Source organism: Leuciscus leuciscus, assembly GCF_965113295.1.
Source record: "Leuciscus leuciscus genome assembly, chromosome: 11".
Lineage (NCBI taxonomy): Eukaryota > Metazoa > Chordata > Actinopteri > Cypriniformes > Leuciscidae > Leuciscus > Leuciscus leuciscus.
In genome coordinates, this window is record NC_138735.1 from 30721001 (window position 1) to 30739184 (window position 18184).

General features: G+C 41.5%; 1 protein-coding gene and 1 gene segment (V, D, J or C); both read right to left on the reverse strand.

The window, feature by feature from the left end:
- Window positions 1–8785: 8785 nt before the first annotated feature.
- The window catches only part of LOC309508954 (immunoglobulin kappa variable 4-1-like), a 173720-nt gene continuing 164321 nt past the window's right edge, over window positions 8786–18184 (reverse strand). The window contains exon 2 of the V gene segment in view: window positions 8786–9283.
- LOC309508917 (uncharacterized protein) lies at window positions 13351–17315 on the reverse strand. Its single transcript, XM_082183471.1, has 2 exons — window positions 16988–17315; window positions 13351–16620 (listed from the first exon to the last, which is right to left on the reverse strand). Exon 2 carries the CDS (start codon window positions 15608–15610, stop codon window positions 13928–13930), a length of 1683 nt encoding a protein of 560 aa, XP_082039597.1. The 5' UTR covers window positions 15611–16620; window positions 16988–17315; the 3' UTR covers window positions 13351–13927.

An 18184-nucleotide genomic window follows, 5' to 3' on the forward strand; every position in this document is an offset into this window, starting at 1 on the left:
AAAAATTTCAGCGATGGAGGTCCTTAGTTGGTTTAGGACAGTCTTTTTGGTTCGCTGAGGTTGGTATGCCACATGCTTTGATGTCCCATGCATGGCTTTTTGGCACATGTGGCGTCATTGTTACGCCTGCCCCCCCCCCTTGTGCTTTGTGGCTTTACGAGCTGTGGCGCTGTGATGGCAACAGGTGCACAATGCGTATTGAAGTCTTGTGAACGCAACATGTGCGTGGTGGCAGACAGCTGTCTGAGGCACTGGTTGTCAGTGAGCTTGGATGGCCTGCGAGGGTGGTGGAGGGGTAAGTGGTGGCATAGGAAAAGTCTGTTCATCAGAGGCCCGCATGACTTTCTTTGTACACAGCGGAGGTAGCGTTTTAGCGGCTCTGAGGCGTGCAGTGTAGTTGGTAAAGTTCGTTTGTGCTGTGTAATCACTGCAATGGTTAGGGTGGGTGGGTGGGTTGTCTGTATGTGGCGCAGACATTGGTTTGGTTACTCAACTGCAGGTCAGTCAGGACCTTGAAGCAGTAGGTGTCAGTGTTCGTTTTCTGTGTCTGTGTCAGACGTGGCTGCACTGTCTTCATCTGTGATGTAAGAAGACTCTGCCTCACCAGTGTTCTGGAGAGAGTGGTTACAGGTTCGACGGTCTGGGCTTGGAGTTCTGGACGGCGGGTGATGCTGGTTCCAGAATCTTTCCGAGCGGTCGGTCCGACGCTTTGGACGGGCACCGTCACAGTCGTGCCGCCACCTGCTGGCCTGGAACGGTGTTGATTCTCTGTGGTAAGGTCTGTGTGCCGACGAAGATCGTCCAGGGCATTTTGAAGTCTTTCAACTTCCTGTTGTAGCGTTGTGTCCGTCTCGTCCTCTTCCTCGGTCAGGAAGATTAGCTGGTCTAGCCGACTCTGTGTGTGGGCTCGGTCCTTCCGGGCTTCTGTGGCCTGGAGCTGTAGTGCGGCTGTCTTTTGCTGCAGGTCGGCGTTGCTCCTTTCGCTGTCCCGGGCCCTGGCGACGAGTTTGAGTGCGAGGTCTCCGAAGATTTTGGACAGCTGCTCGCGGCTGTATGTCTGGGCTGGATCATGGGGCTCGAACTGGCTCAGGTCTGTGTCCCGTTGCTCTTGGCTCGAGCGATGTGGGTCCTGGGGCAGCACGGTCTTTGTTATGTCCCTCAGCCATGCCTCAAGGTCGTCCCAGCGGACTGCAGGACAGGGTGAGCTCGACATCTCGGCTTACTGTTGGCGAGAGAAGCACAGCACACACAAAAAGAGACAAAATGCAAGTTTGTTTTAGGGTCAAATGAGCTATACTCATACGGGCTATGCCGTTTATGAGAATTTCGGGGCTAACTGATGCCGACAGTTAGCTGAGCCAATTTCGTGGGTATGGATGAAACCCACAATAGAAATTTGGACAGGCGGTAGCCTGGGGGTCGTTTTAGCGACGCCCGCTTTGATCGTCACTCTATTATTCAGCTTTTCCTGGGGTCTCTCTTAGGTTCTGTGTCTAAGTGAAATGAAAGAAACAAATCACAACAGAGTGGAGAAAGAGACACGGTTGAAGGTAGGGAAGATCAGAGGGAAACACAACACAAGGAAGTGAATTGGTCTGCAATGAAATGTCACAAACAATAACACGGGGAGCGTTATTTAAGGAAAATAAATCAAATAAGATAAAATAAAATAAAATAAAATAAAGAGGCCTAAGCCTTATTAACACTGCGAGAGTTCCTGATCGGGCCAGGAGATGCGTGGGTTATCGGGACAGGACCTCGAAAGAAAGTGTGTCTTAGAGAGAGAAAGGTGAGTCCAAGCACTTAAAATACACCCGAAGGAATAGCTAGTATTCTGTGGTTCCTAATAAGTGGATGGGTTCTATCAAATTTTAGTTCACCTGGGGTGAATAGAGGTCATCCAGGTGGAAACCAGCGGGCGCGGTCAGACCCTCCGACGGTCCCAACACCAGAAGGAGTGCAGTGTCAGTAACGTTTCATCAAATTGAGTAAATAGGTATGCAGGAGTCAGAGGCAAAGGCTTTACTAAAATAATGATACAACAAAGGAAATTACGATAATTGGTTGTAATTATCAGAATAACCTACCCCCCCCCCCCCTTGGAGAGACTGGAGAAAGAGGGAAAAGAAAAATAATTATCAATGAAATAAAATTTGAATAAACAACACAGGTTTGAGACGCAGGCAGAGGAAAAGGCCCCGGCAGTGGGTTTGTGCCACAAGGGTGAGGGCCGTGTTTCCTCTCAGTGGTCCACCTGGTTGAATAGACACAATTTGAAAAAAATGCAAACTTGTTTAAATTAAAATTCAAATAAGCATGCAATGAGAGGTCCAAAATAATAATAATAAGGAAGGAAAGAAAATTAGAATGATAACAGTGATGTATCCATACTAAAAATAATCAAAACTGAAATTCAGAATGACTTCCTATAATCCTTACAATAACTCTGAGGTTATTAGTATGGATCATAAAAATAATCAAACGAAAAGGGGAGCAAGGAGACACTTCAATTGCAGACTGGGGGTTAAACAGATATTGATAAGTCGACCCAAGATCGCCACACGGTGGCGTGCTTCTTCCTAGGCGGACCTATCAATGAACTGAGTGAATCGAATCTAAGTTTTTAATTCGAAAAGTTTTCCTTTTTTTTTCGAACTTAACTTAAAGTGTGACCGTCAAAAACAGAAAAAGGAATTGTCTAACTCCAAATAATATCAGCATAAGCTAAGCTTGAATGCAGTTAAGTATTTGAGAGAGAAAAATGAATGCAGAGAGAAAAAGAAATTGAAAGCAAGTATTATCTTAGAACGCCACGAGATGGCGTAGTTGCGCTCGCGCAGGCTGACGTCAGTGGGAGGCGACGCTCACGCAGGATGACGTCGGTTGGGGGCGCGTAATTTGAGAACTGCCCCAGACTTAGAGGCTGCCCTCTAGTGTCGGTCAGTGGCGTAATTCAGCAGATTTTTTTTTTGGAATCACGTGGTGTTTTGCGCTTCTGTTGCATGCGGAAGACTGACGCGAGTTTCACAACATGTGACTAACAGGAATTACACATTATGCATTACACATTGAGACGGTTTTAGAATAAGAACAGGGATTATCGTCTTTTCTTAATTCATAAAACTGGTCTCCAATTTACACATTATATATTATACACATGAGACGGTTTAAAGAAGGAGAACAGGGATTATCATCCGTTTTCTTAATTCATAAAACTGGCCTCCAATTACATATTATACATATAAAACGGTTTACATAACAACAGGCATTAAAACTTCGTGTTTTAATCACTAGAAACTGTGAGCAAACAGGCGTTGAACATCTATTTACTTAAGCTGTGAGCACACCAGGCATCAGAACAGCTGTGAGCAGGACTTATCATCTGCTCATCTCCCATAAGCATTAATCAAAATAGCACTTTTATGATTTTTGCGTAGGTTTACGAAATTGGATCGCGAGGCCAATTTCTGACCAGGAGTTATCGTTAACGTATTGTATATCATAAGGCCTATTACGACTGAAAACTATCAGATTTACGTCTTCGTCCTAAAAGAGATCCTTCGTCTTCATTTAGTCGGTTTAAATCATGTTACATGTATCAACTGCAAAGAGTTTTGCTTCGTCTTTACAGAGACAGATGTAATGTCATGGACTGCAGTTTTAGCAGAGCTGGGCTGGCTTTGTGCCCGCGATCAGCTGGGTGAGTTCGCCTTGGCGACTTATCTCACACTTCAAAACGCGCGTATAGCCTACAATTATTAATACCAATAATACACATTCAACTGAAACTGAATTTGCCCACAAAAATGAAGTTTGAAACTGCCTGCATTCTCCACCATAATAATGTAACGTAAACGACTCGGGGTAAATGTGAATTAGCTCAAGAATATAGGGAATATTAATATTTATAACGCATGGTCATAATTCATAAGTCGCATGTACATTTATTTTATCAATTTTCGAGATTACCTTGTTCTGTACTGTCTGATCATTACAGTTAAGAAGGGGTATCCCTTTTAAACTCCACGAAAGTTTTATCTTCTGGCCGCGAATATCAAACTTTCTGAGTTTATGAATTAAAACTACTCAAGGTAGTCAATATCGAGCTTGTAGCTTAGATCTTGAAGTTTCATTGACTTTTATAAGGTGGGTTTTCAAACACAGAGACAATTAAAAGTATAAATGGGTTTATTAATAAAATGGCACACACTAGAGATTATATAAACTACAAACATAAACGTACGTAAAAATGCAAACAAACCAATAAACATTTAACCGAACACAAAAACATGAAATGAAAGAAAGAAAGATATAGAGGGAAGATAGAGGGTAACTTAGTCCACAGACCTAAGACCTAGACACCTGGAACAGCTTTTATAGGAATCAATATACTTGCGAGTGCTCTTTTTGGTCAGGCTGAAGCTGATGCAAGAAGCGAGGATGGTGTCCTGTTTCTGCTGCGTCTTCCGGTGTCGCGGGAAGCTTGAAAGGCTCACTGAATGTGATGTTACCGAGAAAGTTCAGATTCGTCTCCCGGGATGGGAGAGGCTGGAAATCTTAGTTGCAGAGACGCAGCTACGACTCGAACATGTGCTCGCTCGATGGAGAAGGCCAGGGCCTCCTCCAGATGTTCCTTTGGAGAAGCGCTGCGCCGAGGAAGAGGGTCCAGAGAAGTTGGATGAGTTGAGAGTGGGAAGAGAGCGAAGAGAAGAGAAGGTTTTGGACTTTTATCAGTGTCCCAGGTGCCGTCCCCTCCTTCGTGTAGGACGAATCAGCTGTCGAGATTTTTCGAGCGGGAAGATTCCTTTGTCCGGTTAGACACGCCCACTCGAATGAGTCATGATTGACTTTAACTGGAGAGGATTTTCTCCAGACATATGAACTTATAAAACAATGCGCATCACTGAATTCTGTTATTGGAATTCAACTCCGTTAGCTGGAGAGGATTACAAAGATATCAAAAATAGAATCTAGGCGTTGTAGCCATGCAACGATACATTATTATGCATTTGTATAGGCAATAGCAGTTCTATTAAGGTCACAAATAGGACATATGCTTTCCTATGGGTTACACACACCTCTTAACACACAAATATATATATTTAGTACCTTTAGGAGTGACTTTATGGGTAAAAGTCCTTTTCTGAAAGGGGGTTTCTGTTTCACAGTCCAGAGTGTGTTTGTATGTGTGTGTGTGTTGGAATGTTGCGACCCTGTTATCTCATGCATAGGGCTGGATAGCTCTGTGGTCAAATTTTATGACCTGCCAATGAGCTCGGGTTACGGGATGCGATTCTACTGGGAGAACATTCTTCAAAAATACATTTCAGATCCAAACACTCGAAGATCATAACTGTATGATCACAACACATTAATCACACATACATACAGGAAATTCAGATACCAGTCTGAGTTACACACATTTTAAGTTAAACACAAAAGGATGTTGGTGTGTGTGTGTGTGTGTGTGTGTGTGTGTGTGTGTGTGTGTGTGTGTGTACGTGTGTGTGTGTTCTGGAATGTCACGAGTCTGTGAGGTTGTAAAAGTCACAGGGAGTCCAGAGCTGAAATGGGGGTTTTAGAGGGGATTCTAAGAAAACAGGGTTTCCTTATGTGACTCAAATGTCCCTCGGGGGAGCCACAAAGATGCAATTTTGACCGTTCAAGCAGACTTGGAGATCAGGATTTACTAATTTGAACAGCATGTGACCGCATGTCATAGTCATTGTCGTTACAGAGGGAACGCAAATATCTTTGCGAGGGAACGCAAAACTTTGCGTGGGAACGCAAATATCTTTGCGAGGGAACGCAAAACTTTGCGTGGGAACGCAAAACTTTGCGTGGGAACGCAAATATCTTTGCGAGGGAACGCAAAAGTTTTGCGTGGGAACGCAAAAGTTTTGCGAGGGAACGCAAAAGATTTGAAAAAAAAAAAATTCTCCCAACCTAAAATTTTTTCCACCACCACGTCCCTTTAGGGGCTCCGTAAATAAGAGATCGGTTTACAGCATATTGATGTGAAAACTAAACAATACAGAAAGCAGCTCTCATACAAAAAATACTAAATAGGTAACAATGAAATTGCCAATTTTCCATACGTTAGCTTTTAGGGAAGAGGGTGGCGTTCAAATTTGACGCTCAGCCATCATGCGTCTGTTATGTGCGAGTCTCTGTTATGTGCATGCCACAGACTGTCCGCGCACTGCACGTGCACGTCCGCTTTAGAGTTCCGCCTTTTGTGTTCCGTCAATATTACGTTAATAGGAAAAAAAAAAATATTTTTTTTTTTAGAAAATCGATTTTTGACATTTGTGAATCGATTCAGAATCGTCCACGTCCGCATTGCGATGCATCTAAGAATCGATTTTTTCCCCCACCCCTAGGAACGGGGGCCAATCAGGGGCAAATCAGATTTCAGCAGGGGCCAGGGCCCTTATCTGGTTAACAAATTAAAGTTCTTATCTGGCTCGTTCTTATCAGAGGTGTCTGATTGGTGCAGAGGAGGGAGAGGCGTGTCTAAACTGAACTGTTGATCAAAGCTATAATTAAAACAGCAAGCTAATATAAAACTCTTACTGTCTGCAGTATATAGTATAAATACAGTCAATAGTAAACAAATTACATGTTAGTAGCCTATGGGATATGTGACAGACTGACTGTAACACAGGACTTTGATTTTGAAGGGATTGAGCACGGGTGTGTGCACACAACAAACTGTTTCCACCATTACACAGAAAAGTACACCAAAAACACTTTATACAATAAGGGTTTATTTCATTTAATTCAGTTACCAAGTTAACTTCATGCATTTCTAATAGCTACACACCTTCTGGTGCACCCCTCACTAGCCAAACCAGTACACAAGGAAAGTAGCCATGTTTAAACTAGCATGTGCTTATGGAAGATTACTCCATCTGGATCTGACCTCATGGGGGAGGGGGGAACCTAGTATGTAAGTTTTCTTCTTATGTTTTGTCTTTATTGTTTTGAGCCCTTTATATGGTACTAGAAATAAATTATGTATGGTTTAGAGTTGAAATGTCATGACAGTTAGTTTGTTTATGTCTTACCACGTCTTGTCACCTCTTTGTAATTTATAGGTTTCTCCCTAAAATGCTAAGGCCTATAAAAGAGGTAGCCATTTTAGGGGAGAAAGCGGGTGTGGAGAGGTTGAATCTTGTTTGTATTTGTGGGCCTGTACATCGGCATAGCCAACTTACATTCGTGTATTGTCAACAATTTAGATTTATTTTATTTGGTATTATAATTTTTGATAATCTGTTTTTTCTATTACTTCACTATTGCCATTGGATATTAATATTTTTTGCACCTTTGGAATTAAAACCACTCTGGACTGTGCTATTTCTGCCTTTGTCACGTCATTTACACCTCTGGCCGCTGGACTTAGGTAAAGTTGGTTTTATATTCGCACATTTGCACTTTTTGGCTTAAAAACTGTCTCAATAACAAGCGCAATAAAGCACATTTTTGCAAAATAAAAGCAGCTACATGATCTTTAGGACAAGATGGTGAACTACAACACTCTCCACAATCGATCAAAATGGGCAAATATTGTTTTAATGGCATACAAATTCAGTTGAACATTCAATGTGTGTGGTAAAGAAGATAGGGACCGTCTAAAAAGTTATCTTTTTTTTCCATTGTGTGCAAACAGACAACTACATTTTTGCAAAGTACAGATGTAATTACTGTAATTCACCCTAAGTATTTTTTCGTGTTCCAAAGGCTGTAGTGTTTTCCTAGTGACCAGACTGACTTACTACAGGTGAAATTTTGACAAAAACTCCCTTACTGTACGTACAGTTGACAAATATGTTTTAAAAAAAATTACTGTAATTCACCCTAAGTATTTTTTCGTGTTCCAAAGGCTGTAGTGTTTTCCTAGTGACCAGACTGACTTACTACAGGTGAAATTTTGACTAAAACTCCCTTACTGTACGTACAGTTGACAAATATGTTTTTTTAAAAATTACTGTAATTCACCCTAAGTATTTTTTCGTGTTCCAAAGGCTGTAGTGTTTTCCTAGTGACCAGACTGACTTACTACAGGTGAAATTTTGACAATACCTCCCTTACTGTACAATTATCAAATATGTTTATGTAATGAGCATATTATTACATATGTTTATTACATAAGTTTATGAAATAAACTGTAAATCACCTATAGTGTTTTTTTTTTTATATTTCCCAAAGGTTGTAGTACTTTCCTAATGACCACACTGACTTACTACAGGTGAAATTTTGACAATACCTAATAATACTGTTTTACATAATAATATAATACTTTAATTTTTATTAATTTTTTTAAGGTTGTAGTACATTAATAGGGGCTACATTATTATTAACAGTAGTGACTGAACCTGTACGCATTGGTGCAGCAAATCTGACAGATAATGAACAGCAAGATCATGGAGGCATTCAAGATACTGTACAGTGCACTGTTTTATTTCTATTATCTTTCTAATTGGTGTTTTATCTGTAGTTATATGTGATAGGTGTTTTCTGTAGCAACAACGTTTAGTTCACGAGTTATTGAACGCGTAAGTCCGCGAATGTGCGAATATCGAATATAAAACCAACTTTACCTAAGTGGCCGCTGGTACATCCTAACAGGATACTCAAATGAAATAACCATGGAGTATTATGAAAATTAAGATCTATTATTAATAAAATGGGCCAACTAGGGCAAACTGAAATCACTCAGATCTCAAATGTGTCACTGATCTATAAGAGCTCAAAATCTCTTTCTGAACTCTATAATTATTAAGAGTGTCAGATTAATTTAGATGGTTTTATTTCAGATGCAAGTGTGACGATGTTATTTCAGATCCTCCTTTGAGCAGCTGCAGTTTCAGTTCAGTCACTGTGACTCTGACTGACGGAGGTTTTTGTACGACTCTTTATCACTGTGTGAATGTATCATCACCCTCACAATCACCATCAGAATCTGTTCTGCAATGGAAACTCTGACAGTAATAATATCCAGCATCTTCAGTCTGGACTCCACTGATGGTCAGAGTGAAATCACTGTTAGATCCACTGCCACTGAATCTAGATGGAGTTCCTGACTCTAGTTTTTTTACATAACGAATCAGGAGTTTAGGAGCTTCTCCAGGTTTCTTTAAGTACCAGAATAAACCTTCATCCCCATCATTCCATCTCATCACATCTCTGCTGGTTTTACATTTGATATTCACAGTTCCTCCTTGTTGTTCTGCTGTTATTGAGGGACTCTGAGTGACGGTGATCTGTCCTCTACACTCTGAAACACAACAAGAAGAAAATACAGTAAAAAATTTGACAATATACTTGAAGAAATGAATTAATATCAAACTTGTGCTCCACAAACCTTGAGCAAACGCTGTGAGAGTCCAGATGAAGATGATGATGAAGGTCATGTTGATGAAGATTGTTGTGTGTGTCAGTGATGAAGTGTTAAACTCACAGCACTATAAACACTCTCACACACTGAAGATCTGATCAATATGCAAACACACTCCACATCATTTCCCTGAAGACAGTCACTCATTAACAGACACAAAACACAATCACTGAAGTGAGAACAGAGTAAAAAAAAAATATATATATATATATTTTCACAACATTTCATCTTCATACATTTCTGTCACCTCTCCTAAACTTTCATCCAGTGGAAGAATGTTAGCTGGACCGTTCACGGTCTGGGGTAATTCTGTTTCATGAGGTAGTTCTGGTTCCTGAGGTAAGTCAGATCCCTGAGGTAAGTCAGATCCCTGAGGTAAGTCAGATCCCTGAGGTAAGTCTTTTTCTTTCCCATCAGCCGCTTTTGACTTTGTGGTGTCATATGCATAGATAATCTTTGTTTTTCCAACAGGAATTCTACTGAATATGCAAATTTCATCCTCTGAATCTGATTGTTCCTCATTTAACAGTTCTCTCTTTCTTTGGCTTCGTGTCTTAGGCTTGGAGATGTTTACTGGGTCGGGAACACTCTCCTCAGAAGAAGTAAGGAAACCACAAGGTAATAGTAGATCCCTGTGCAACACTCGTAGAGGAACATCCTTATCTTGTGGACGAACTTTATAAACTGGCAGGTCTCCTACTCGTTCCACTACTATATGGATAGTAGATTCCCACTTGTCTGCGAGTTTATGTTTTCCCCTGATTCGGACGTTCCTCACTAGGACTTTATCTCCCACTTCAAGAGTTGACTCTTTCACTCGTTTGTCGAATCTGTCCTTATTCCTTCTTGCAGACTTTGAAGTGTTTTGAGTGGCGATTCGGTAACTCTCCTCAAGTCTGGCTTTGAGACTTTGAACATATTTGGAATGCGACTCGTGGACAGGTTTTTCTACGGGTAGCCCAAAGGCTAAATCGACCGGTAGTCTGGGTCGCCTCCCAAACATGAGCTCATAAGGCGTGAATCCAGTTGTCTCGTTTTTTGTGCAATTGTAGGCGTGCACTAATGGTTTCACAAAGTCGTGCCAATGTGACTTATCCTGTTCCTTCAAGGTACCCAACATGTTTAGGAGTGTCCTATTGAAGCGCTCAACGGGATTACCGCGAGGATGATAGGGAGTTGTCCGTACCTTGTGAATTTTTGCCATCTCGCAAAGCTCTTTGATGAGTTTGGATTCAAAGTCAGCTCCTTGATCGCTTAGTATCCTCTCCGGGAAACCATAGTGGACAATGAATCCATCCCAAAGGCACTTAGCCACAGTCCTGGCTTTCTGGTTGTTGGTGGGTATGGCGACCGCATACTTCGTGTAATGGTCCGTCATGACAAGTACATTCTGGACATTACTTCGGTCTGGTTCGATGGAAAGAAAGTCTATACAGAGCAACTCAAGGGCCCGTGTAACCTGGATGTTGACCAAGGGGGCAGATTTCTCTGGCAAAGCTTTCCGCATCACGCACCTTTCGCAGGTCTTAACCTTCCTCTCAACATCAGCACTCATCTTTGGCCAATAAAAGCGAGAACGGACAAGGTCGAGGGTGCGATCTACTCCCATGTGGCCCATCTGATCATGCAGGCTCTCCAGCACCATAGCACGGAACTTAACAGGTAACACCAATTGGTAAGTTGTTTGATCATCCCACTGCCGTCGTCTGTACAGAATTCCATCTTTTAGTTCCAAGCGGTTCCACTCCCTCAACAACAAGGAAATGTCTGGACATTCATACCTCACTGCCCGGCACGGCATTTGACCTTCTTCCAGGTGACTGATGACTTGGTTCAGAATCACATCTTCCCTTTGTTCACGTTTCAGGTCTATGTCAGTTAAACCGGGTACTGCGGACTCATCTTCAGTCAGGTCTTGAGTAAAGCAACCAGGAATCGCATCCTGCTCCATTGCCAGGGACTCCACTAGAGCATGAGGAGTTCCACATCCTTTCTGAACCAGATGCTTGTCCCACACAGCTTGTACAACAGCACAGTCCATGACAAAACCTTAATCTCCACCCAGATGCTTGGCGGCGAATTGCTGTATCCGTTCAAGTTCCTTTTGTGATACCATGTCATTGATCAACTCGCCATGGGGACGTCTTGATAACCCATCCGCATCTTGGTTTTGCTTCCCTGATCTGTAGGTCAGATCAAAGGAGAAAGTAGCTAACGCTGACAGCCAACGATAACTTATGGCATCAAGCTTTGCGGAAGTTAGGATGTAAGTAAGAGGATTACTGTCAGTTATGACAGAGAAGTGACTGCCATACAAGTAGTCAGAGAATTTCTCGGTCACTGCCCACTTTAAAGCAAGAAACTCCAACTTATGGGCGGGATATCGAGACTCACTTCTGGAAAGACCTCTACTGGCGAAAGCTATGGCTTTTTTTTCTCCATCTTGCTCTTGATATAATGCAGCGCCAAGACCTATGGTGCTCGCGTCTGTGTGGAGGATGTAAGGTAAGGTCGGGTCTGCAAAACCAAGCACAGGTGCACTAGTAAGTTTGGAGATAATTGTGCTGAATGCTTCATCACAAGCAGTTGTCCATCGGCTCCCAAATGACTCTTTTGGGTTAAAATAGCTTCCTTTCAACTCACTGTTCATGGTCTTACAATTCAGTGGGGCATAACCAGCAGTTAATTCATTTAGGGGTTTCACTATCTTGGAATAATCGCGGATGAACCGTCGATAGTATCCCGAAAATCCCAAGAATGACCTTAGCTCCTTTAGGTTCTTTGGTTTTGGCCAGGTCTTAAGAGCACTGATCTTTTCAGGATCTGTCTGGACTCCTGTCTCCGAAATTATGTGGCCAAGGTACCGGACTGAAGTTTGGAAGAACTTGCATTTTTCTGGGGATAACTTCAACCCATACTCTCTTAGTCTTCTCAGTACTTTTAGAAGCCGTTCTTCATGCTCCTCAGGGGTCTGGGAAAACACTATTAAGTCATCAAGGAACACCAAGACCTCTGTGAGATGTAGATCCTCCATACACTTTTCCATTAATCGTTGGAATGTACTTGGTGCATTGGTAATTCCTTGAGGCATCCGATTAAATTCCCAAAATCCTAAGGGACAAGAGAAAGCGGTTTTGTACTTGTCAGACTCCTCCATTTCTATCTGGTAATAACCAGACTTTAAGTCCAGGACAGAGAACCATTGAGAACCTGTCAAGGCTGAAAAAGACTCCTCAAGGTTCGGCAAAGCGTAGGAATCCTTCACAGTTTGTGAATTAAGCTTCCTGTAATCCACACATAGTCTTACGTCACCATTCTTCTTACGTACGACTACGATTGGGGATGCAAAAGGAGACTCAGATTCCCGGATGACTCCTGACTCTTTTAACTCTTGCAAATGGCGTCTGACAGCAGCCAGGTCATGAGGATGGATAGGGCGTGCCCTTTGCTTACAGGGAGTTTCGTCAAACAGCTTGATGTGATGCTTTACTTTGGATGTTCGTCCAAAATCAAGGTCATGTTGCGCAAAGACATCAGACATATCACTGAGCTTCTTACTGATCCTATCCCTCCACTCTTTGGGCAACGGTGAGTCGCCAAAGTCAAAAGTAATCACTGCTTCGGAACAGCTCTGACCAGCAGGTACAGATTTCACCTCGCGTTCTTGAGGGATGATACTCTCGATGGCATGCATTTCAGCAACCACAGCATTTGGCTGCAGGATTACATCCCGATGAGACTCATTCCGTAGCTGGACATTCAGCTTTTGCGTTGGAAACGATGGCACTTGAACTACACCTCTTCGGAAAAGAACACCTCCAGGAAGGGAAGAGTTTGATGGGGGCTCCAGAAGAACACATTCTTTAGTGGTTAAGCACTCCACATTTGCTTTTCCACAGAGAGCAACTGTCTGCTGTGCTGGAATGACGACGGGCTCCTTGCTTTGTAGTCTCACCAGTCCAAGGCATCCATTGGCATTCTGTTCATGCCGTAATTCCAGAGTTTTAAGCACAGCACAGTACCCGTATCGTGGAGAATGGTGTTCAAGGATATTCAAGTCAGAACATTCAGTATACAAAGAATCAAGCGTATTCATTCCGATTAAGACTTGAGATTGTTTTTCAGATTTGAAGTCAGGAACGACTAGTGCCAGTGTGGAAATTTCAACCTCAGATCCGACCATGTCTTCTGGAAAAGTTATTGGAATTTCTACATATCCTTTGTATGGAACTGGCTGACCATTTGCTCCAGTGACCTCAAGCAGAAGATTCAGGGGCTTGATAGGATGATTAATCAAGCAAGCCTGGTAAAAGGACCAAGGAACTGTGGTCACCTGCGACCCTGTGTCGAGTAAGCAATGACATTCAGTCCCTGAGATTCTGACTTGTGCTGTACACTTGGATCCGACCAGACGTTGAATACGGAATTTGTGGTGTGAAGGAGATTTGCTGCGTGGGCCTGAGTTCATTCTGGGGGGACTACCTTTAGGTTCCCTAGTTCCAGTTTGTCCCGCAACTGGAACTGTTAGGCGTTTAAAGAAACGGCACCAACATGTCTGTTCTCTCTATCCCACTCCTGTTGCTTCAACCGCAGTTCGTCTCTTTTCTTTTCAACAAGCCTGGGGTTTGGAGAATTTTCGCAGGTTACAGATATGTGGCCATCTTCACCGCATCTGAAGCAGTAACCAGGGCGTGGTCTGGATTTCATGACAGGATCACTGTTTGACTTGGACGGTTGCTTAGCAACAAACTCAGGAGTGGTGGAAGAGGGCGATGTCTTATGCTTGGGTTTGACAGTCTTTCTAGGCTTTGGAAGGGTCAGTGAAGTTAACTGTTCCCTTAGCTCAGCAATTTGGTTCTTCAATTCAGCGGTCTCAGACAACAACTTTGCCTCGTGATGGGATTTGCTTGAAATGGCAGTCTCTTGGCTATAAGCATGAGCAGATCTAGGTGACGCTTGTGGTTTCTGCTTAAAAGCATTGGTGTGGCTTTTCATGCGCAACCATTTCTGTGCACTCTTGTCTTCTCTGGTTCTAAGGGAACGCAGTAAGTCTTGGAACTCGATAGGGTCGTCTCTACGAGTTTCGAGACGAAACTCAGAGATAAGCAAGTCATCCCAGCAGCCTCTGCAAAACTGCCGCAGAAGATGATGGTTGGCCTCAGGTGATTTAATTCCACCTCCCCTGACTGCCTTACTCAGAGCAACTTGAAGCCTTTGGAGATAGCTAGATGCTTTCTCCCCATCATTCTGAAATGTGTTCATGAACTTTGAGAACAACTCATCACCCTCATCGATTGCACCATAAGCTGCATCAAGCACATTAAGGTAAGCTCTGGGAGAAGCACGAGGCCCTAAAGACTTAACGATATCAGTGGCAGGAGGTAAGAGACTCTCCATAATTCTCCTTACTCTTTGTAAGTCAGACACAGAAGGGTCATCAAAGAGTAATTCAACATTACACCGCCAAGTGTCGTAATCGGATTCATTATTGGGCTGGGGAATTCTCCCTGAGAAAGGGCGGAGCCTAACTACAGCAGTAGATGGAATTGCTGCAGCGACTTCGCTCTTAACTATATGCTCCACAATAACTTTCTGCACCTCAGCAGGATTGAGCTGAACGTGACTCATGGTGCCTGATAACCGTTTTTCAGATCTTGGTAAATCATCTTGATCATGTGTTGGCTCATTGAGAATGGAACAAGGACTCTGGACATTCCTCTTGGATGCATTCTGCTCTTTAATGGAATTGAGCTCATCAAGTGCAGGCTCATCTGCATCCATCTCATCTGGAATTAAAGAGCTTGAGATCTGAGAGAGTTCTTCTCGTAGCAGAGCATTGAAGGATTTTCCACTTTGCTTAGCGATGGTTTTCAGGGTGGATAAGTAAGAGGTTGTGGCACCAAAACTCTCCTCACAAGAGTAGACACTGCTCAGGGCTCTTATCTGGTAAGTTAATCTTGGGTCGTCTTTATCTGTGTAGTTAAGGGGTAGCAAGGGACTTATTGATTCAATAGCTGATCCAAAGTTGTACTCTACAATGGTGTGGTCATGATACTTGGACTCAGGATCATTAATGGGAAGGACTCTTGAGATGGAACCATGACGTTTTAGAAGATCAAGGACCTCTTCATCCTCAAGAGTGTTAATTGGTCCACTGACTAGAAGAGCATTTACAATTTTGACACTTTCCTTCTGTACTATTTCCATGTCCTCAATGTCAATTTACTTGCCACACTAATAAACTGATTTGAATGTCTCTTTCGTCTATTTTTGCTTTTTGGATGTTAAGTAGGAGTAGAGCTATTAATTACACCTCCTGGCTGGCTCGCCACTTATTATGTAGCACACGTGTCAAATAATATTGAACTTGTTACTAATATTCACTTTAGGCTAGTAGGTTCGACTATGGAGGTGTAATAACGACAACACTGGTTAAATAATAAAGTAGATCTTTGTATTTAAATGAATGATTGGAAGTAATTGTTGATATTCAAAAAATAAAATAAATTAAAATAAATTAAATAAACAATTTGTGACAGTCTTTTGATCAATATCAAACCACAGTTATATGGATTAAATTCACAATCAATGTACAATTTCACTTGACTCTGTTCGTTCAATTAGTTGGATGCACCCTCTAGGCTATAAGAATATCCTAAAATACTACACCTTCAAAATCAATATCAAATACAACCCTATAAACCTTTACAAATGGTCACAATTGTAAATGTTGACAACTCACTGAATCACATTCAAAAATAAACTCAAAAGAATTGAACAAAATACAAACAAACAGTTAAGTAGACAGCAGTTCAATGAATCAGTTCAAAAGATTGTTTGAAAAATTCAGTTCAAGTTCGTTTAGAGGCTCAGATTCAAAAATTTGTTTCAAAAGATTCAATCCAAAAGATTCAGTTCAAAAGATTCAGTTCGGAGAATCCAAAGTTCCTTAGAATCGTAAAATGATTCTATAGTTTCAAAGAAAAATCTGTTGTGCAGAAAAATAAAATACTCTGAGCAGTCTTTCAAAAACAAAGCTCAGTCCTGTTTAGAAAAAAAAAAACTATCAGGCAATCAGAACTTTCCTACCCGAATCCACAGGTGTTGATTTGAACTCAAATCTGAAATCATTCAATGTTCATCTCACTGGGAAGGCTCGCCATCTTAGATCGTCGCGCCGAAATGAACGCAGTTCCAGCAGGACAAAAAAACCCGACCTGAATATGTAACAGGCAGTATTTAGTTCACAATACACATTAGGTTCACTGCTTTTAGGTTAACAACAGTAATTAGTAGCACTTGTTATCATGTTCAACATATAACAGCTACATTTCCATCGAAATTCGACAGCTTAGATGACATTATGCAAACTCAACAACATAAAATCACTCGTTCAATATGATCAACCACAAAATATGAACATTACGAACTCATATACACATTTTAACCATTACATCACTTTTTGCTCGTTAACCATCAGATCTTATCAGCACTTCATACGTTTTCACTCTCTCTCAATTTAACACATCAGTACACAATTAATCACATTTATGAAAGTTTACACATTTCAAAATGTGTACTCACCAAATCCAAAGAAAATCGACCATATAAATGTCTCTTTTTCAATCCTCTCTGTCGATCTGAACTTTTACAAAAAGTTATGCTGCTGCTCGTCTCGCAGTAACGCAGAGAATGTAAAATGGCTTCCCCCATACAGAAACTAACGTGGTGGGGCGGGACATCAACAATAAATCTCACGCAATTGGACAATCATTAAGATGTCAATCATCACACTGAAATGCGTTTCTTTTTGATTTTATAATTTTTCTTGCACTCTTTAATAATTTCTGCTTAGTTTTAACAACTCTTTCAAAACTTCCTTTTTATAATTAATTTGTTTAATTATAAAGGGTTACAAACACATCTCTGCTGGTTTTACAGTTGATATTCACAGTTCCTCCTGGTTGTTCTGCTGTTATTGAGGGACTCTGAGTGACGGTGATCTGTCCTCTACACTCTGAAACACAACAAGAAGAAAATACACTCAAAACTTTGACAATATACTTGAAGAAATGAATTAATATCAAACTTGTGCTCCACAAACCTTGAGCAAACGCTGTGAGAGTCCAGATGAAGATGATGATGAAGGTCATGTTGATGAAGATTGTTGTGTGTGTCAGTGATGAAGTGTTAAACTCACAGCACTATAAACACTCTCACACACTGAAGATCTGATCAATATGTAAACACACTCCACATCATTTCCCTGAAGACAGTCACTCATTAACAGACACAAAACACAATCACTGAAGTGAGAACAGAGTAAAAATGAATGGTTTTCATAATATTTGATCTTCACTAAAAGTCAAAATGTTAAAAATGCTATCATTAAATTCAGTTCTGAATACATAGACCAACTTCAGTATTAATCTGAATATCTGCTGTGATCAGATCCGGATCCAGACTCAAATCACTGAAGGTTTTCTATAGTAAAGTGCAGATTTAAACTTGAGCAACAGTGAGACATTTAAGATTATTTACACTTTTACCAATAATTGGAATATATATATAGCCTATATATTAAATATACTTTGCTACGAGTATTTTTCTAATAATCTGTTAGTCTGCCTTTACATTGCTTTAATGTGTTATAATTGTAACATGTCACATCCATGCGGAGTGAATCCAGCATTTAATATAGGCTATTGCGATCGCGACGCGAGGCTATAAATAGATGAGCCACAGGTGCATCGTCAGGATATTCAGGATATAGTCTTCAGA

What these genes read in the sequence shown, in the direction of transcription:
- LOC309508917 (XM_082183471.1), bottom strand. Translation starts at nt 15,610, where the DNA reads ATGGAAATAGTACAGAAGGAAAGTGTCAAAATTGTAAATGCTCTTCTA.